The 21946-nt window shown below is 40.9% G+C and overlaps 1 protein-coding gene across 1 annotated transcript in view; it reads right to left on the minus strand.

The window, feature by feature from the left end:
- The window catches only part of LIMCH1 (LIM and calponin homology domains 1), a gene marked incomplete at its 3' end in the record, with an annotated part of 179280 nt that overhangs the window by 91900 nt on the left and 65434 nt on the right, over nt 1–21946 (minus strand). The window contains exon 3 of the mRNA XM_081999459.1: nt 8600–8669. Within this exon, the coding sequence (XP_081855585.1) occupies nt 8600–8669 (70 nt within the window). The remainder of the gene's footprint in view (nt 1–8599; nt 8670–21946) is intronic.

The following is a 21946-nucleotide window of genomic DNA, read 5'->3' on the forward strand; positions in this document are numbered from 1 at the left end:
ACCATAGCCTCAGGTCTAGTTTTTCTTGCTAAGAACATAAGCAGAAAATACAGCTGATACTTCTTTCAGCCTCAAGACATGAATATTTGTAGCTCACCATGCATGCTTACATGCAGCACACCAGCACAGTGCTTCTTTTTATATCCTCCTTGGCAAACTAATCAATTCTGCAGCAGAAGTCACCCAAAGATTGCAAATGCTAGGATATAACTCCAACAGGGCCGCATGCATCACAGGGCACAGGCGAGACATTTGCAGAGGCAGGGCATCCAACTCCTCCACTGAAAACCCCTGAAAATGGTACACACCTCCAGAGCATGTGGCATTCGCCCAACTATTAAGAAAAGTCATAAGCTTCAACAGTGGGATTTGTCCCAAAGAGTTTAAGTCATTCTGCTCAGGAGGCCTTTCGTTTCTAAGACAACAACTTGAGGAAGGCACTGGATTCTTCACTTCATTTAGCACAGCCCTAAGCTACATAGTTTAGCAAACAGAATGCCATTCGCTATAATTTTTTCTGATACTTACAGATACTTAGAGATTGTTCTTCAAAAGCTTGCCATTTCCGAAATACTCACGCAACCAGAGTCAGTAAACCGATGTAATGCAAGTCACGGCTGAACTTGCAGAAGGATACTCAGGATCTGAGAGCAAATCTAAAAATTAATCCAGTGGGCAACCTGCATTTTCCACGGGTACAAAATGAGCTCCTCCTAGAAGCCAGCTGCCCGCCCCAACCCAAGGAAAGACACTGTCATTTATAGTAAAGGTTAATGCCACGATAAGGGCAAGTTCACATTTCAGCTGCCTATCATCAGGGCTTCAGCAGCAGCAATGTTTTTCTTTTTGCCATTTCCAACTGTTATCCCTGGAATCCTTCACTTTATTAAACCTCCTATGTAAAAAAAAAAGTAAACAATCATTACACTAGGCCTTTATTTGTATAGTTTTATAAATAACATCTTTGTGAAGTCACTTGACAGCCCCAAAACAGGTAGACTCTGCTTTTAATCAAGCACTTTTTTCTAAAGCATGGTAGTTGGCTTTCCCTTCTCAAGGCTGGGCAATAAAACATTCTCTCTGTAAAAGAAACAAACAAAAAATTCGAAAAGGAGATCCTCTACAGTGACCATCCTCTTTTGGTTTTAACACAGAAAAGGTTTTCCTTTTCTCTGAATTTGCATATTAACATTTTAACTTATTCAATGTGAATAAAGCCAATTATAAACCTATTGATTAAAGCCATGGTTGAAGACTCAAGTTGGGAGAGCAGTCTAAAAACAGACTGTGAATGACACAGGAATGCCTGTGATATTTTTGTTAGTGTTTATTATTTGTATTAACATACTGTCTAGGAGTCCTGGCCATGGAGCAGGACTCATGGGGTGAGGTGTTAGACAAAAACAGACTAGCAGATGATCCTTGCCACAAAGAGCTTACACATATTATTAGCATTTAGCCAAATCAAGTCATGACATTCTCAGCAGCAGAGCTCAGCAGGCTCAGGGCACAGCTTAAGCTAACTGTGAAACTGCTGCACCTTTGAATCCTAACCAGTCTAGTTTGGGAACGGGTCTCAACAACACAACAAAGTTCGCATCTGCACACAGCAGCTACGGTTTACAGCTGTCCTTCACATGTGTCCTACACACCTCTACCTATCTTGGCTGGTGTTATCCTGACTCAACAAGGAATCTGTTCAGGATGCTCTGGGTGTTCAGTGACAGACTTCAGCTTGTAACAAGGGACAAATTCCTGGACACTGGCAGAAAGGGACCGTATCCTTAGCATGATGAGTAGTGGTCCCAGCCAACAAACAGCTTAGTTTATTGAGTGCACTGTAAGCACTGCAGCCAAGGAAGCATCCAGAAGCAGCAGCAACTTTAAGGCCAGCAGCGAGATTGGTCTGCAGAAGCCCTGGATGGGGCCAGCAGTGGAAGAAGCTGTTGTGGTTTAACCCCAGCTGGCAACAAAGCACCACACAGCCACTCGCTCACTCCCTCCAGAGTAAAAGTGAGAAAATTCGTGGGTTGATAAAGACAGTTTAACAGGTAAAGCAAAAGCTGCGCATGCAAGCGAAGCGAACCAAGGAATTCATTCGCCAATTCCCATGGGCAGGCGAACACATGTTCATCCACCTCCTGGAAAGCAGGGCTCCACCACATGTAACGGTTACTTGAGAAGACAAAATGCCATAACTCCAAATGGCCCCCCCTTCTTTCTTCTCCCCACAGATTTGTATGTTGAGAATGACATCATCTGGTATGGGATGTCCCTTTGGTTGGTTGGGGTCAGCTGTCCCAGCCGTGTCCCCTCCCAGCTGCTCGTCCACCCCCAGCCTCCTCGCTGGTGGAGTGGGGTGAGAAGCAGAAAAGGCCTCGACCTTGTGTAAGGCCTGCTCAGCAGTAACGAAAACATCCCTGTATTATCAACACTGTTTTCAGCACAAATCCCAAACACAGCCCCATACCAGCTACTATGAAGAAAATTAACTATCACAGCCAAAACCAGCACAGAAGCAGACAGAAACCTGGGAGGGATCAATAACAGCCAATGCAGAAGTAAACAAGGTGTCACTCAAAGTTTCACCTCCAGCCATCATAAACACAACACTCCAGCTGGTAGCTGAGGACAGAAGGGACCACTCATGGATGTTGAAGAGAGCTCATGAGCCAGAGTGGGATGATGAACATGAAGACTAGTAGGAGCTGGCTAGACTATCAAAAGCAAATAAACAGGGCAGGGTCATTTACTTCTTTTGGGGTTTTTTTTGATAGTTTATGTCTTTTATTAATTTCCTATTATTTCAGCCTCTCTTACATCAAGTTAAAATTCAAATTTGGAAGCCTGGACAACACAGGCTGAACCCAAGTGCAGCAGCAGAATACATCTTCAGCACATATGCTACTGTCAAATTGATTAGTTTCCAGCATCAAAAGTATGAGAGTTTTGGAGCCAAACCCAACACCAGAGCAAGCACATCCATTTCAACCAATAAAATACTGAATGAGATGCCAGCATTCTGTTTTGCATTTGACTCGCTAGTTTTTCTCTAAAAGGGAAGAGAGCAATGCTTTCTGGACAGCATTTGCATGGTTAATTGGAAGTAATAAACCCCTTCAAGCCAGTCTAAAAAAAAAACCCAGCTGAATTTCAATATAAAGTTTTAGTTTTTATTGGTTTGCATCTCTTTTTTTCCCCATCAATGCTGCTTCCTTTATGCTTCCTGCCAAATTTGAACTGACGGCTGTTTTCCTCTTCTGCAATGAATTAACTACAGCATCACTGTAGATTGCTCCACACAGACTCTGTTTACAAAGAGCTTGGTTAAGAAACACCTGTTAGTTTATTTTTGTACTCTTCATGAAACTTAGAAATGTTTATGAGTACAGCATACAGCTAAATTCATTAAACAGGAATTTTATAAGGTAGCTCTGTCTGGCTCAGATGACACCAAAACAAATAGGCAGGAAAATCAAAATGAAAAATGAATGCAAAGGCAGAGTCTATAAAGTTTGGGGAGTTTAAAAAAAATCAAAAACCACAAAAATACATGGACACAATATAAGCCTTTCTTTTTTTAAGGATATTATTGTTTTTAGTGAAGGGATTCAATATATATGACAGTATCTCATGAGCCAAAGTGCACAGTGCTGTTCCCAGTCACTGGCCAGACCTCAAGTACTGTTTTAGTGAAATATTCAGGTATCAGAACTGAAGGCAGGCACAGGAGGTGTAGATCTGACAGTGTCAATTACTGTCTAGCAAGGAAGATCCATGGAAACCATGGCAGAATGGTTTGTACAGCATTTAGCTATGATGTTGACACTTTGCTTTCCATCAACATTCACAAAACTGCTTTTGGGATGTCAGCGCCAAGAACTTACTGTTTCTAGACAGTTAGGAAACTTTGCTTCTGTTTACTTCACATGTACCACAACTTACACAGCAAGACTTTTTTTATGGATACAATTGTGCTGGCAAATGAATTTGTCCAGCAGCAGGATGTCGTACAAAATCAGGAAACAGAAATGATCATGTATTATGAATCTAGGTATTACAATAGGAGCAGGCTCTTTCCAGAAAGGGGTACAAAGAATTAAAGGGAGAGTGAAAAATTAGAAGGAAGAATGAGAAGATAATTTTTTAAGAAAAAGAAAAATATAGTAACATTGAAGTATGAGTGGAAAGAGTGATAAAAATAATGCACATCAGTTAAAGTTGCATGTATCTCTCTATTTTTAATTCTGTGAAACACACTACACTATTTGTGTCTTGTAATTTTATTTTCAGGTTCACACCTGCATGAAGCAAAAAGATCTCATTTGCTGAACTAAATTAGAGGCACAAACTCCTGAAAGCTAATACAATGCTGAAATTTCTTTGGGACATCACATGACATCAAAAACCCCCTGGAATTTATGCAACAGTGCAGCATAAGAGCAAAATTACCAGCACCAGCAGACAGGTAGCTATTAAGGTTCTTAATAAGGTTCATCACAAGTTCCCAGAGAGCACTTTGCCAACAGAAACTTCCTAGGAAAATAATCACAGAAAAAAAATACCTTGTTTTCAAAGGAACAAGCTTTTCTAAACAGCACGTTACAGTCCTGTTCACTTTGGTGCAATAACCATGCAACCAGGCGAGTTTTTCAGAGCTATTTTTTCCATTGCTAAATCATACAAATGTTACAAAGATAAGGATCGTACACAAGCTGAAAACTGGATGCCACAGTAAACAGATTTTTATTCAGTGCTGAAACGTGAGCCAAGATACAAGCTAAAGTTCAGCCCTCCAACTTCGTCTTGACTACTTCCTACTATTATACGTGAGACTCTTTCACACAGCCTCTGAAGTAAGTGTCTGAGCTCCTGTGGGGATTGTTCAAGGAACTGAAGTAATGCTATAAACTCTCCTAAACCCTGTCAAACAAAAGATAAGGCAGAGACCTTTTCTTTTCTCAGAGTGACATTATTCAGGGACAGGAAGCAAAAAAACTAGATGTTTTTAGAAGAGAAAAAGATGGTCAATGTACAGTGGTTAGCATTATAGAGCAAAGCTTATCTACGATGATGCTGGAAAGTTTTTATTTCTATAGAATGAAATATGTAACAAGGCATAGTTGTACAAAATTTCAATTAGTAGAAACCTCAGAAATTAGTTGTGCCCACTATGAAAGTTGTGCAAAATGAAAGAAACCAACAGCAACTCACTGAAAAAATCACTTATATGTTAATTATAGTCATTGTACTCTAATAATCCATCTTTGTAAGACTTCTGCAGCTTCAGATGGTCTTTTAATTAGTAACTCGGCCAAAATAATTTTCCAGCCTTGCACAATTAAATACATGAAATGATGCTTCTGGAAAGCTGACAGTCTTAAAACAAAGGTGTTCAGTATTAATTTCTCATATGAGCAAATTTTTTCTGGCAACATGGCTCGCTCCACAAAGCCTGTTACTCCTACCTAGGTTTAATATGTTCTTTGGATGTTTTGTGAATTTGTTTTTTGGTGTGAGCATTAGCCTTCTGGATGAGAAAGCATGTCATCCAATTTAATACTCACTGCAAGTCTGAATACCAAGGCATTAGCCCTATGTTTTATTTCATTAAAGCAATGTATCATTTCTGCTGTGATAACAGAAGCAGTCTGCACTTCTAGAGATCAAAGCAAATTACAAACAAGCCTGCCAAGCAGAACATACGTAATTCTATATGTAAAGCTGCATACAGTCAACATTCTGAATTAGGCTTGCAACTAGACAAAGATCATCTTTGTGTATTTATATGGCCTGTGCTTAGTATGGTGGTCTACAGATCCTTGAGTCCTTACTTTAACGCTACAACACTATAGCAAATAAATTTTGCTTACATAATTGCATTCTGGTATACAAGAGGTCTGCAAATAAGCCATTCCCTCTTAAACCGCATGAAGAAGTCACTGGTAAGAATTTCAGAGTAACTGCAGATTCATCTAGCTTTAAACACCAGGAAAAGTTTGAAGAATTCAGTCTGTTGACACTAGACCAGTTATACATCATACTTCACCGCAGCGTTATGAGAAGTCACTCAAACACAAAATATAAAGAACATTTTTACACCTGATAACACTCCCAGATGAACATCTCAGCATGTCTCCAATACCAGCTTCAAGTTTACTGTTACTTTCCTTCAATGAAGCATACTTCTTTCATTTGTCCTTACAATAACAAATGAGAAAAACAGAATATCATCTGGAGAATTTGACTCAAGTAGACATTTTGTAGAGCTACATAATATATGACTGTTTGTGTCTCTGAGGATTAAAGATGAAACAAAAGGCACTTTGAGTACTTCAGTTATTCATAAGTTTTAGCTCCAACTCTGTAAAAAAGAAAACCTACCTATTGCCTCTACTAGTGACCTAAATACTTATTCTACCAGCTATTGGGAAGACATTAATTAATGAATTCTGTTAGAATGATTAAGTTACACTTTTTGAGCAGAAGCAGTATCTAAGAGTTCAAAAACATGTCTCTCACACAAGACAGAAAAGTAACTGAAGCCTTCACAGTATTTCTATGGGTACTGGAGGAAATCACACTCACCGAGGTGAAATAGTTGGAAAGAAGTAACTATACTATGTCAAGCCAACCAAAACTAAGATAATAAAGAAAAATTAGCAATAAATAAAAGAATGTGCCTTATTTGTGGTCGACTAGGAAGTATAACTGCTTCTGGACTATAGTACCAATATTTTAATTTTTTTTTTTTTTTAGCCACACAGACATGGTACAGGTAAGAGAAAATAAAAGGATACACCTCAAACATACACCTGCTGTCTGTACTTCAAAATAATAAACAATAAATACGTGTAACAGACTAGAACACTTGATCATTTAAATTCACATGTAATCCATAAAACAGCTACTTACTCATCACTTGAAGTAAAAATGGCAATAGAAGTCAACAGGTATGGAAGTAGACACCCTTGAAAGCAAGGGGATATTTGGATGGCTTGCTTTGTTTGGAGCAATTTATTCACAGAACAGTAGATAAACACACCCATTGGTAATGTTCAAGAAGCCAGAAGCACCACTGAACTTTTTAAATAGCCTAATTATTTATTAGGAAAAATATTTAGAAAAGTAATTACTAAAGGTAAGTAGAGGACACAGGTACAGAGGTAAAAGAAGTCACTTTCCAACACACAAAAAAAAAAATCTGCTGTGCCATTAGTAGCCTGAAAACTGCTTTTTTGGTAATGCTTTTAAGATAACACATGTTGCAAGAGAGATTTATCTCAAGGAAAAACACACAGACATAATGACTTTTTCTATGTCCCTCCTACTACAACCACCTTACCTTTGGGATTTTACATATGAATGAGAAAAAACAATGTAATTCAATATCATCCTCTTAAAACAGTCATAACAAAAATTGAGTTTTTCCTGAAAGGGAGCCAAGGAAAAGAAAACTGCACTACTGGTATCTTTTGCAGCTCTTTACATCAAATATTCCCTTCAAATAGGACTGCATAGGAATAAAACTAGGTGGGTTTTAGAGGCAAAAGAAAGGCACACAACGAAACTTTAGAAAAAGGGTGATGGGGATCACAAATTAAATCCTAAAACTAGGCAGTATTCATGCAGAAATATGCCCATCAATCTACAGGTTGAAGGACACAGCCTCAAGGGCTATGTAACTACAGTATAGAACCAATTTAAAAATGAATGTAATATGGTTTCTAATACACTGAAACGTCTTAATGCAGTTAATATAAAGGAACATTAACCTCAGCTATCAACAAGTAATACGTGCTGAATCTTGCACAATTAAACTACAATATGAGTAGTGCCAGAACAGAAAAGAACCACGTATATAAGTATATAACTAGTCTAAATTGAGGATGGCCACCTTCCATATGCTCAGGGGCCTTTTTATTCCCAGCCACATCTCAAGATAAAATCAATATAGCCATATTCCTACGTGGCTAATCCTATTGGACCCAAAATCCATGTATACCCCCAACTTATCCAACAGCAGGCACAGGACTGTCCCACCCCTTAAGGTGGCCTCCTGAGCACCCAGCACCCCTGAGAGCCCACAGGCTGTCAGCACAACCTCTGTGGTCTTCTTCGCTCATGACAGATTATGGCCAACTTTTACTCTGCCCTTAAAGTCAACATGAAATAGTTCCCTAGAGTGTCCCCCAGTGAATGTTATCTGCAAACTATGGTATTTTGGGGAAAGAGAAAAATGAGACAAAATACACAAGTACATTTTCCTTTCTTTCCAAAAAGCTATCTTTTTGTGGTGACAACTACCAACACATACATTCCAGTCTTTCTAAAGCTAGCACCACAGCTGGAAGATGATCTATAACCAAGAAGATATTCTTCATCTAAAAATATACTCTGCCTCTTGAATACTGCCCTCTTTCAAAAAAAGTAAAAAAAATATTTTTCAGATTTCAGAGGGACTGCCTACATTTAGTAGGTTAGAAGAGTTCAAATTACAAAAATAATTGCTATCTAAATCACACAGTCATAAAATCAAGATGCAAAAAGCAGCGCTGAAAGATTTTTTTTTTTTTTTTTCTCCATTTGACATACTCACCAAACCTGCAATGGGGGTCGGTAGTCTATTGATCTTTTTTACCAATCCCGGCTTTATTGCATTCAGCAACCTGTTACAAGAAAGGAGTATTTATGAGCGGTAAGTCACAAAATCCAAATTATCAAACACTTGTCCCCAGCACATAAGGATTTCAGCATGGCTGGAAAGGAAGATGTTCCCCTTTCTCCCCTCCCGAAAACATATGTGTGTACCCAGCAAACCATCACTGAAATGAAAAAAAAAAAAAACACAAAACCCAGGAGGAAAAATATCTACAGCACAGTACCAGAACAATATTTCTTTTGTACCCTAAACGCATCTAGATCACAGTCTTCACAAACTGTGGGTGAATTTTGTCACATCAGTCTGCCTCCATTGCCTAGAGGCAGGTCATGCCTAGAAAGGCCAGAGAACAAAAACCAAGAAGGCATCTGGCTCTCACCACAGCTTGGGAAGAACAGTCCGGCAGCTTCGGCACTGCAGGAAAGTGAGAAGGGACATACACTTTATGGGTGGCATCTCTATTTTTCTGCATCCGTACTTCAAATTAAATGCCATCCTTGCATATATTGTGGAGAACAGAGGTCCCCATAAAATGTAAATGTGAGAAGACAAATAAAAAGGCAGTCCAAGGAAACCTACCACATCTCAGAAACATCATTAGGCCAGTGATACCACAGTTGGACACTGTTCAGTGTCCAAAGATGAGCAGCCCCTCCGAAGTTCCCCACCACCCATGAACACGCTATGAGAAGTGCTGACATAGCTCATTGTTAGAATATTCAAAAAAATGATCAAGCCTCTAAAAGTGGGGAATTTTAATTATAAAATGCTGTTGCAACAAACACTATTTCTTTACCACCCTTCCCCCAAGAGAAAACCCTTATGCCTTTCATCCAAAGCAATAGAATTCAACCAGTCCCATCCATTAGGAAGAAAATCATCAGGTCAAGGCACTTGCTTCAAATTCAAGATCTTTTTAGAGATTTTTGCTTATCTTAAAATTCGAATACCCACTATAGAAGACATCTCACTTCGTGCTGACACTTTCTCCATTCAAGAATTAACTCTTCTAACAGCCTACTGTGGTGGTAAAAATATTAATATTTAAGATTTGGGAGGTCTGGCTAAGAAGTTCATCCTAAATAAAGGAACATTCCTTTCAACTAAAAGCTAACAGTCTGCGATTGTTTCCAACTCCCCACTTCTGAGCTAAGATAATACTGGGTGTGCTACGCCTATAGGCTCCTCCAGGAGCCATCTCTGCACATTGTCATGTTATTTAATGTTTGATTAGGACTGCAGCAGTTAACAAGCTCATCAAGGAGTCCATCCCTCCCAGGGGTGGATAGCTGACTTTGTTAACATTGAAATGATTGGTTTTCCTCACTGCTTTCTTTTTTTTCCCCCCCTAAAAACACTATATAGGTTGGGTCTCTGCAATCACTTGGAGAGAACAGGGGAGCAGAGCAGGATATAGCTATTCTAAATGTTCTCTGTGATGATAGTTAATAAAGCTTCTGTTCAACTGTCTTAAATTGTAATTGTGTTATTACACACTTGAAGTCCCCATATCTCCACCACCACCATAATCAGGAGTGGCAACAAACCCAACGTGAATGACATTTTTGGGAGTTGAGGGTATTTTCTTGTTCTTCTTGCAGTTAAAAACTCTGTACAGATTGTTGGGCTATTCCTGACTTCTGCTTAAGGTATAAAACTATTATGTCCTAAAAACAAATGATGAAAGAATATACTTTTACATACAAACAATTCACTCCTCCCACCACTCCCCCTCATGCATGGAATGGCGAGAAAAAACCACACATATGACTTATAATCGTTTTATTTCACAGATGACAAACATGTATTACTTTTTCCCCAAAAAGACACAAGCCTTTCAAACTTGCACAACAGCAACCCTGTAAACTACTATTTTCCATTTAGCTGCTGCAACAGGCAACTTAAGATTTTGTTGTTGTTGTTGTTAAATCAGAGCACTTCTTTCCAGAAAATGTAGCTCTATTGTGATTTCCATCTTCAGTCTGCCTATTCTGTCACAGGAAAAAATATTAACTAAAGCATCCCATTTTCTTTATTACTCAAAAAACACAAATATGTTAGGCACCATATCCAATATTGCAGGTGCAGATCAAAAGCCACAGACAGTAATAGAAAATAAAATAAAGAGGTCTTAATGGAAACCTCAGATGTCAAAGCCCATCTAAATAAATCTTCAAAATGGCTTGTACGGGCTTGCCTGTGAAATATGGGAGAAGAATAAAACGAGAGGAAGAAAAAGAGCAGGGAATAAACAACATTTTAGGTCACCGTTTGGAGTCTGAAGAGGGAGGAAATGGGATGGGGCAGGATGGAAAAGCCTGAGGAAAAAAGGTCTCTATTATTAAAATGTTTACCTCCCGTTGGAAATCTCTCTAAACAGCCTGGCACCAAAACCCCCAGGACTTGCTCACTGCAGAACGTGCCAAAGGGAGATTTCTTCCAGAGCAGACCGGCTGCTTCTAAATTATTGCCTCATCTAGAGCAATAGTCCAGATGCCAAAATATCCAGTGGCTTAAGCTTGCTTGGCCACCAGCCTGGCTGAAAGGCTGTACTGTTCATGCAGAGTGTCTCAATGGTCACCTTCACTCACACAGTTTACTATCTGTTCCTGCTTCTCGAAAAAGCCACCGAATGCACCTCTTCCTACACAGGGCAATGTACACAAACTACATTTTCTGTGCCGGTTTAGACTCATATAGAGCATCTGTCTTGATACGTAAAGTTTTATCAGCTCTAGCAGGTTTCTGCTGAAATACAGGACAAACAAAACCCTAACCTTTCTGCACCAGGGACCTGGCACAAGGCCCTTGGCCGTGGCCCAGGGGAAAGCATCTGCAGGGGAGAAAACACTTCCCAACCCACACCTTCCCCCGGCAGCCTCCTACAACTGCGGTCCCACGCTTTCTGGCCCTGCCGACCCTCACCAAAGGACCTGGCTGCCCTGGGCCACACGTCCCCAGCCGTGTCTCAGGTTAAAGAGTTTGCAAGGAAGAAAACGTGCAGCACGCACCTTCCTCTGGCAGCCCCGGCTCTAGCCTTTCTCCCTCCCCCAGTCCCAATCCCATCCCTAATCCTAACCCTTGGCTCATTCTGAGGTATAGACACTCAGACATGACCCCAGTACCCAGTTCACAGAGAAAACATTTGCAGCCTAAACCTTCCTCCAGCCCCACTTACACTGGCCCCATTTCCAGCCCCACTACACTTATAGGTCTGGGCTTTGTCACCCTCCCAGCCCTAAACCTGACCATAATAGCATGTGCTGACCTGTTAATAAACTTTCGTTGTTATTTCTCTGCACCACACACACAAAAAAAAAAGATTTTGTAAGAAACTCCCACCAGTTATCATTCAGAAGCCTTGCCAACCAGCAACACGGCCAAGGACTGCCCTGCAGGCATCAGGCAGTCATCAACATGACCTTAAGCAGAAGCACTTAACGGCACAGCAAGTCTAGATACCTGCACTTTAGGCATCCATGGACAGGGGAACAATTCCAGCACCTCCCGTCCAACCTAACGGAGGTTATCTCTGAAAATTTTGTATGGCATCACATTACTCACCTCTTCCCCGCCAAAACAGACAAAACAACTTCACATTCTTCTGCAATCACAAATTTCGTAACTTAAAAAAGCATCAAAAATCCTGCTGAATGGATCGTTCTAGGACATTAAATTAAATCTTTAAAAATGTATTTGTATTGCAGCAATCCCCTAGAAAGGGATGAAAAACACGGTGCCAGGTCAAGTGTTACAGGAGCAACATGGAACCCACCAGCTTCTACACCAGCTGAAACACATACACATTGTTCAGTGCTTTATTTTCACAACATTTACTCCCATTACAAAAGTTAACCATATCACCTTGGTAGCAGGTCACAGAGGGCAGGCAATCAACCATAAGCCTTGCTACAACAAACATTTAAGGCCTTACCCCCAGATCACGTTAGACAAGTTATTTCCATCACGCATTCTTGCGGCACGAAGACACTTGCTCAAAAAACACACCTAGTTGATGGCACGTTAAGATCCTCTGCCTCAGACAACTGATCTGTCCGGCCAGTTTAGCAAAACTGATCAGTTTAAGTAAGGCACTAAGGTCCCTACCGGAAGGTTCAGACAAAGGGTTGAAGCCTAACAAAGTCGTATCGAGACTTTGAATGATCCCTTGCTTCTGAGTACCTCCCAATTCCTACTGACCCCATCTGATACTAAACTCTTTCCTCCAAGGAAGTAGCCCCTTTTCTCATGCAGTAAAAATCATCAGGGCTCAAGTATATTCATCCTCGCAAGGGCATCAAGGGCAGACATGCTGCTCGCTCCTAATGTAAACATCAGATCCTAGTCTTGCCCCAAACTACCATCAGCTGCAAGCCCAGCTTTTCTCAAGCACAAATTTAGTTCATGTTTTGGTACAGCTGTGTTCTTTAGAGAAAATCCTCAAGTGGATGTGCATCTGCTATAGAACAAAGCAAAACTTTTATATCAGCCTGTACCACATTCTGCTAGGCCAAGGCTGGTGAGCTACTGTATAAATGGTCAGAGAGTAGAAGTGTCGAGGATGAAATACAAGTGTTGGTTTTGTAGGGGTTTTTTTTGTTGGTTTGTTTGGAGTTTTTGTGGGTTTTCTTGGGTTTAATTTGTTTCAATTTTTCATACTCCTGCATCTAGGAAAACAGATGTCAATGGGACAAGTCCAACTAAGCAGTCCTGAGAGGTAACAAAGCAGAGCGATTTTAAGTCTTGCATTATTTTCTCCTTTTTCATACACCTCCAGTAAGATACTGTTAACTTAAGGTCTGACACAACATGGTAAGGGAACAGTGGTTGAAACAAACCATAAAACAATGTCCTTCAGTACTGTTTTCAAAAGCACAATGTAGATACATTCCCCAAGCTTGACCGTTTTGGTAGCTGGGGTTTAGTGAGCAGCAGACGTTTTGGAGATGACTGGCAAAACAAGTTTAGGGAGGACTTTTTAAAGCTTTAGCTTTCAGCCAACCTTTTCCTCACAGAAATCATTCTGTACTATTAACTTCCTGCATTTAGTAGCCGGTAAGTGACACAGGGCGTAAAAAAGAACGAACAGAAATCTAAAGACTGTAATACTTCTCCTATTGAGGCTTTCTGGTACCTGGTATGACCAGTGTTTTTCTAATGTGAGAGAAGGAAGGAAGGTATGATAAAGTATCCAGAAGGAAGATATGATAAGGAAGTCCCAAGGAACTTCTTAACAGTAAGAAGAGCAAAGACATGACAAAAAGAAACACAGATAAAAATTCAATCAAAACATGGTGAAAACAAAAGACCCCCAACAGTCCCACCAAACACCCAAGAGACAATAACTCAGAACAGGATAAAACCAAGCCTCTTCAGGCTCCATCCACAAAACCTCTATACGCACACCTGACCTATTCTCCAGACCCTGTAGGCTCTCAGCAGGGACTTCTGCCCACCACTCCTGGCATTTATGTACCTGTCCCGAGTCAGGACAATCCTTTGTTCTTCATTTCTCGAAGACCTCCTGCCACTTTCAGTCCAACATCCACACCCCAGCCTCCCCTTCCCCTGCGCCAGGTGCTGCCTTGGATTCATCCGTAGTTAGCTGTTAGATGAAGCACAGCAAGGTACCGCACAGAAGCTAAAATCTTAAAGCTGCCTTACCTTACCGAAACGACAGGGCACGATGGAAGTGGAAAGCTGCTGCATCCCCACTCACAGGTAGAAGCTAGGTCATTTCCTTCCCCTGATACAAACCAGCTCTGATAGGTATGGGAAGAATCACTTGCTCTATTCGGGGCTGTCCCCAAGGCTTGGCATTCCAGGAGATAAGGTATCTCCACAGCAGGACAGACAAGCTGAAATCAGTACTAACCACTGTGTGACTAACCTATTAGACCTTCCCGGGGTTGTTGATCACCAGTTAAGAATCTGAAAAACTTCTGCCAGGAAGAGAAGGCGTTTCAGGCAACAGCTGATAAAAGATCTAATGAAAAGCACCAAGACAACTGCCCATGAAATTCCTGCAAGAAAGCATCAGTTAAGAAAATACTCAGAGGATGGCTGCCAAAACCCAGCCTCCAAAAAGACCTTGTTTCTAAGAGGAAGTGGAAGAGAAGCACTTTCAGAGAACAAGCTTCAGAAATTTGGGGGGGGGGAAGGGGGGAAGGTTGAAGTGATGTTTGTTCACAGATCAATCCAGGCTGGAGGGATAGGTATCCAACTGAGTTATTTGCTCAAATAACAGATCATATTCCTAAAAAGAACAGCTGACTAATGACCTGATCTTAAAGTAAAAGGGCATTTCATATTTGAGAGTTCAGAAAATTCCATCCACAGTAAACCTTCACAGAGACATTTCTCTTTTTTAAATTGTTTTGCAGATTCACATTCTAACAAGCAGCCTTTCAGCACTTGATAATTATTAGCCCAGACAGCTTCAGTAATCACGTATTTTAAACTCATGCTCTAGTGGCAGCTCCAAAATGTCCCCAAATAGTTGAAAAGGAGAAAGAAGTCTACTACTAGTCTTAAAGATCACACTGAAACAGCAGATAATGAAAAGTCAAAATATTTTGTTGCAAAGGAAGTGGTAAAGAAGTTTCAACACACAGAGATGTTCTTGGGGTCACAAAAATATTTTTGGGAAAACATTCTTGAGTGATTGCTAATGATGCCCCTGACATTATTTATTTAGGATCAGATGAACAAGGTGCTTTTTTAACAAGCAGGACAGAACTGACTTTGTCCTGTAAAGGGCTTACCATCCAGTTCAGTAAGTAAAAGGTGAATAAAGACCTATGAAAATGCGTAGGATTGAGAAAACAACTATGCCGAACACAGGACAGCATGGGTCTTGCTCTGCCAAAAAATGAAAATATGAACAAGATAGAGGCCTTGCAAAACAGCTCAAGAAAGGCAGAGAAGATTGTGTAAATGCTTTCACAAGCTATTTATACAGAACCTACCACCACAATGACTGACGTGAAAAGCATCCCATGCACCTATAGACTTACAATTTGCACGCAGTTTTACACTGAGTAGCAACAGCCATGGATAATTGCCCAAAGTACATATCCAATATAATTTCTTAAACATACACTTTCGGAAAGCTGAAACCTCTCACAGGATTACCTTGCTTTGCACTTGAGCAATGCTCCGTTTGAATGGGTCGGTGTTCCACAGTCTCTTGCCCGTTCAGTTACCAAGATCCACTGAAAAAACTCTAATATTTAGTCTGCCAAAATGACTTTTTTTTTTTAAAAAAACATAAACACAAAGCAAGGCCATTCTGGCTCTACCCAAGCATGCCCCTCAATGGCTATTCTCCTCTTCTCATGCACACAGCTGAGCATTACCATTTATGTTACCTTTGACCCCTCACCTAAGCTGTACTAATAAATAGCTCTTCATTATAACAGGGCAATAAAACTTAAAGATTAAAAACTCTGGGTTCATATAAAACTGTTTCAAATGTCCTCACATGAACCTAAATCTTAATGCTTAATGAGCCTTGGGGCCCGTCTCTCTCAACTGGAGACATGCCAAATCCATGATGCCGATAATGTCTTGGCTTTACAACGCAGAGCCTGAAAACCGCAGGAGAACACCAATCCCTTCTCACCTCAAGGCATGGGTCACATTCAGAACCTCAAGCATGCCTATGAAACTCAAATACCTTCTTAGTTTCCAGCAATAGGAAATTCAAGCAAAAGCCTAATTAAGCGTAAGGGCTGGGCATCCACTAACTTCTCCAGTAAGGTATCTGGCAAGACAAGAGGCTCTGCACTGTACGCTACGCAGCCAAGCGCTGAACTGATGCCAGGCCTATACCACTGACAGACAAGTAGAACAACGTACCTGCAGAATATGACAACCTACAAAGGCAACTGGGTGTTTTCCCCTACCAGGTCTCTGTCAGTGGCATGGCAATTTTACGTAACTGACATTAACTTGTAAGAACTTGATTTTTAAACAGCTGAACAACTGAAATGACAGATATACAGCGAAGGCTGCTCTCCATACCTAATGGTACCACTGACTGAGAAGATAGAGTTCACAGAATCACTAGGTTGGAAAGGACCTTCAAGATCATCAAGTCCAACCATTAATCCAGCGCCACCATGTTCCCTAAACCATGTGAGTTTTACTATTCCACAGCATTACACTTGTGCTGATCTGGCACATACTCAGCCCTTGCTGAAAATAGCATTCGTGTCAGCCCAAAGCTTGGTCAAATGCACTAGAACCGTGATGCAAGCCCGAAGAAACGCTGCTCTCTGAGAAAAAGCAACTCATTCATCAACGGTGACGTGAAGAACACAAGCTAGGAGATTTCTTATTTATAGAAGAAAATTATTCTCATGACAGAATAAATGATTAATTCCATTAATTAATTTTTGATCACAATCACTCAGGTTTACAGCCACACTTCGCTTTGTCTTTAAATACTATTAAAATAATCTATGTGCCTAAATTCTCACTTTTTTTTTTAATTTACAAGAAAAAACTAAAAACTTGCTTGTACTTTAAGAACATATATTCCTAACATGCACAGCTGAAGGGAACCGACTTTCCTAGATAGTGTCCTACACCAGAAAAACTGTAATTTTTTTTCATTAATTCACTGTACATACCAAATTTTACCAAGATTAAAAACAGTAAAATATCTGCTCTTTCAATAATAAGTAAAGAGTTACCAAGTCAAAGAATCCTAGTTTTAAGCAATAAGCATAGTCTCTGCACAACTTACTAAGCTATATAACACCATATGCTAATATACAAAGTAAGTGTCTCTAAGAAACAAATAAAAGTTTGGGAAAATGCTCCTAAGTTGGTATCCAGAACTGTATATGCAAGTGACATCCATCTTTAATTACAGACAGTTATTCTTCTTTCATTTTTATACGTTTATGCCATGACTTCTTACGGTATGCAGTTAAAATATTCGTTAGAACCTTCATGTTTGAGAAAAATCAAAGATTTATCATGCCTGCATTTACTGCCATAAATTGATGCACATACGTACGTAAAATAGAACAGTTTAGCTGTGCCTATGTACAGAACCCAAGGTGTTACACACAATCATGATGCTGTTGGACTCCACTGCAAAGCAAAATAATTTCTGCTGATATCCAAATCTGGACTTTGTTGTTTAAGGTCCTTTGCCCAGGATCCACACCCCAATTGTTGTTGTTGCTGCTCTTCATGATCTGGTGCTATTCCTGACATGGTGGCTGGACTCTGAGTACTGCTTGAGTCTAGAGAAAGCTTGAGAGAAAATATGATCCCAACTGCATGTCAGAAATGCTTACAGATATCTCCATATATATCACCCTTGGACAGTCATATCAAAAGCAAGCAAATAACTTGGATTTTCCAAGTCTCATGTGTCCACAGAGACCTGTTTAACTGCTGAATGCCCAATGTGAAAGAAGGAATCCTGCAGAGCAGAGCTGGGCAAGGGGAGGCGGACAGCAAGTAGAACAGAAAGGAACTGCTCACCTTAAATACACACTTGCAAGAATATTAGAGCAGTAACAACGGGGCAAGGTTGCAGGAAGACGCTTGCATTTTTGTCTTCATGTAGTGATTTTTAAACTTAATGACAATTGTTGCATGGTTAGAAATAAAAGCAACTTCAGCCTCCTTATCTGCTGTTTCAGAAAAGCAACAGAACTACCCACATCAGTGGGGCAGGCAGATGGAGACAGCATATACTTTTTCTTTTGCAATTAACCTTCATTCAGATGCCTGAATCTGTAGAACAGGAATACCTAAGCATTGCAACAACCAGATCTAATTTATTCCCGATTAATCCTCTAGCTTCTGATGATACCTGGGTCAAACCTAAATGTTAAAGCTATGTAAATAAAAAAAGTTCACATAAAGAACTCAAATGTGCTGGAATGGAAATTGGGGATTTCTAGGGATATTTCCTGCTACTGGTGCTGTATTCCTGCCTCATACAGCTTTCCACCATGCCCCCAGGAGGGCACATTTGCCCACCCATACAGACGCATAGCCAGGAAACTCCTCAGTCTGTCCACGTGAGAATTTAATACACAAAGCAGGAACAGAGCAAGAATTGCCTCCGCCTAGCTCCTATGTCCTGTGCCGAAATCACCATCTGCGCTGATGTCAGACATCTATGCTAAAAAGCCATGAACTCATTTCAGAGAAACAGAAGTTGTAGTCACTGGCTCCTCAGCACAGCTGGGTGAGCAATTTAGAGCCAGCACTGCCAGGGCGAATGCACAAGCGGGCTTTCAAATATGCAGAAAGAAGCAAGGGCTTGTCTTTCTCTCATCTGTCAGCTTGCGGCTTTATAGCATCCTGCATTGTTTAAATATGCTCCTCAGCTCCCGGGTTGAGTGTGGCAAGCTATAAAAGTGTTGTAGCGAGGCCAGGCCTAGATGCCAGCCGCAGCGTAAACGCTACGGGAGAGGCAGGCGCGACGCTTGTGGGTGCCCGTGGCTAGCACACGAGTGCGGGGCTGCTCTGCTAGCCAGGCTGGTGGTCTGTAACACATCCCTCCCGAGAGTGCAAGCTTTTGGCATCGCCCAGTGGTATTAGTTTTCATTTATTAAAATGTGTGGGTAGTTGCTAGACGTCAATGAATCGCTTATAACAAGCATTATATCGCTTGTAATTCAGCGATGCCCGAGTTTGTAGGATGTGTAGGTCACACACATTGGGATCAGCTGGAGGCAGGTCTGGCATTACTGTGCCCAAGGCTCCAACAATCCTGCTCTAGGCATAGACAGAGTTTACCCCTGTGCCATTTTGCGCGTGGCTTGCCTGACTGGGGAATGGGCTCTGGCATAGTGGCTACTCCCCATCCCCTCCCTGCTGCACAAAACGCCTGCAAAGTCAGAGGATAGCTTGAGACATTTTTTGGGAGACTTGGGACATACTGGCTGTGTCCCCCATTCCTGACATCAGTTTCCAGTCCTCTAGCTGCTGGGATCCCTCAGGACCCGAGCGTGCTTCCAGTCATCATCACAAAATACTACAGGCAATGGAAACACTGAAACAGCCATGTGGAAGTATGCACTGCTCTATGCTCACATGGACATCACCCACACAAGTGTCTGGCTACGAGTTGCCAGTTCACGATTCTAGCCACGAGTACTGTCCTGTGGAGATAAGCTAAGCCAAGTTTAGCTTTTCCCTAAAACTTCCAACAAATCACATAAACCAATGGCAATGAATTCTTGCATCTTCAGAAATCTTAAACAGCTATAATTTCTTTCTTGCCTTCTGTAGCTTATCAGAAACTTTGAGATCAGGTTTGTCATCTACTTGTTGAGGTCAGCTGTGATGAAAGCACAACAGATTGGAAAGAGGTTGAGAGCTTAAATACCACTAGATTTTGTTCATGAAGTACCCAGGCAAGTCTCTGATAAACCAGAAAACTCGTGTCTACAAAGACAATATTGCCTGTGGCAGCTTTACCAGCACTTCTTCACTGAGCAAGAGATAAAAAATTAACCATCAGTGCTTCACCTGCTGAAGACTGTACTTTCTGAAGATACATTAAGAGCTTTCAACATTACACCCCAAATTTCTGTTGAGTTCCTTATTTTACAGTGGATCAGAACCAGTGAGGAGCAAGCTTTTCTTGTTGGCCTCATAATTTGTTCCTCATCAGAAAGCCAAATTTGAAGGCCTGATTGGTAGCTCTTTGGTTAGTGCTCTGTAGCCTATAGTGTTTTATCCACTCACTATACCTGACAGGAGCAGGATGCAATACAAACATCACGGCCTCCCAGCTTTGCGATTGAGGACACAGATCCCTTCAGAGTGGTTTGCACTGATCCACAGGTGGTAAACAAGGACAAACAGTTTGCCCAACATCATGGAGCAATTTAGTAGTATAACCAACTGTTGTCCCTTGACCAGCTTATTACTGGAGCTCACAGCCTCTTAAGAAATACATATTTATGCGTTTCATTAGCAAGCATTAGTCAAGCTTTCTATCTTAAAGATTTACAGCATTTAAATCAGACTACCTCTGCTTACTTGCAGATAAGATTACAATCTAATCTCGAAATACACATCCCTTACTTTTCATGCAACACAATTCAACCCTAACATTTAAAGAGCACTGTGAAGTGATTCAGCACACAGTACTTCCCTTGAACACAGAGGAGAGAGATTTTGTGCATGAGGCAACCCTTAAGTACAAATAAATGCTCTTTCCGAGTTACACAACTTTTGATCAACAATAACAACTACTTCCCTCCTCCCAAAGCCACTCCTCAGCAAAGACATGCAACTACAATCAAACCAGATCATATCATTTCCTTTATGCTTTTTTCCCCCCTTTAACAGCTAAAGTTCAAGCTGTCTGATTAATGACACCAGTGAGATATACAACAGTATTTACACAGGTAGGTTCCAAAGCTGTCATAAGCTACCTAGAGCTGAGTTACAGGACATTAGCTCACCTCTACTGCTGAAAACATTTTCCAAGTTCCAGTACCTTTCATAGTATAAAACTTAGCGAATAGCTGCAATAGTGTGGCTAAACATCTCAGAAGATCTCATTTATAAATTTCAATATGGATTCAGTTCTGCATAAGTTTCATTCTTCTGGCAAAGGTAAAAAACAACTTTTACCAACTTCAGTGACAACCCTGCATGCCCAGGGAAAGCAACTGGTCCATACAGGTGATTCAGATCCCAAACTCCTGACATCCCGCATGGGATTTTCAAAGAACTGCAGGCATTAGGGCACACTTCCAAATTGCTCTTAAAAATCACCAGCTTTGGCATCTAAGCCCACAACATGCTTTTGGAAGACTCTGCCTAAAAACTAGCTATTAAAACCAGAGAGAAATGTGCAAAGCTAACTTGCGTCTCGTCCAAAAATTACAAAACACATCATTCAAATACACCTTTAGGTAACGTTTAGAGGATGCCTAACCTTTCCAGAAACTGTAAAAGCAGCTAAGTACTGATGGTATTCAGATGGCTAATTTTTGACAGTGCTCGGACTTGGAGTTGGTCCAGAACACCTCACTGTAGCAGAGACATCCACAGGCAGGTGTGGAAGACCATTTGCCAATCTGTGGTTAACATCTTTAAATAAAAGGAAACGAAAAAGCAAACACCATTTTTACTTTACATAACTCAGCTAAGGAGCTGGGGTGGAGTGAGGGAAGCACTTTGCAAAACCTGTTTTCTTTAAGCCACTTTTCAATCCTCACCATAACAATAGCTTTGGCACTGAAATGATGCTGCAGTGAAACACCAGCGTGCACAATGTCAAAACTCACA

This window comes from Phaethon aethereus, assembly GCF_964289735.1.
Source record: "Phaethon aethereus genome assembly, chromosome: 4".
Lineage (NCBI taxonomy): Eukaryota > Metazoa > Chordata > Aves > Phaethontiformes > Phaethontidae > Phaethon > Phaethon aethereus.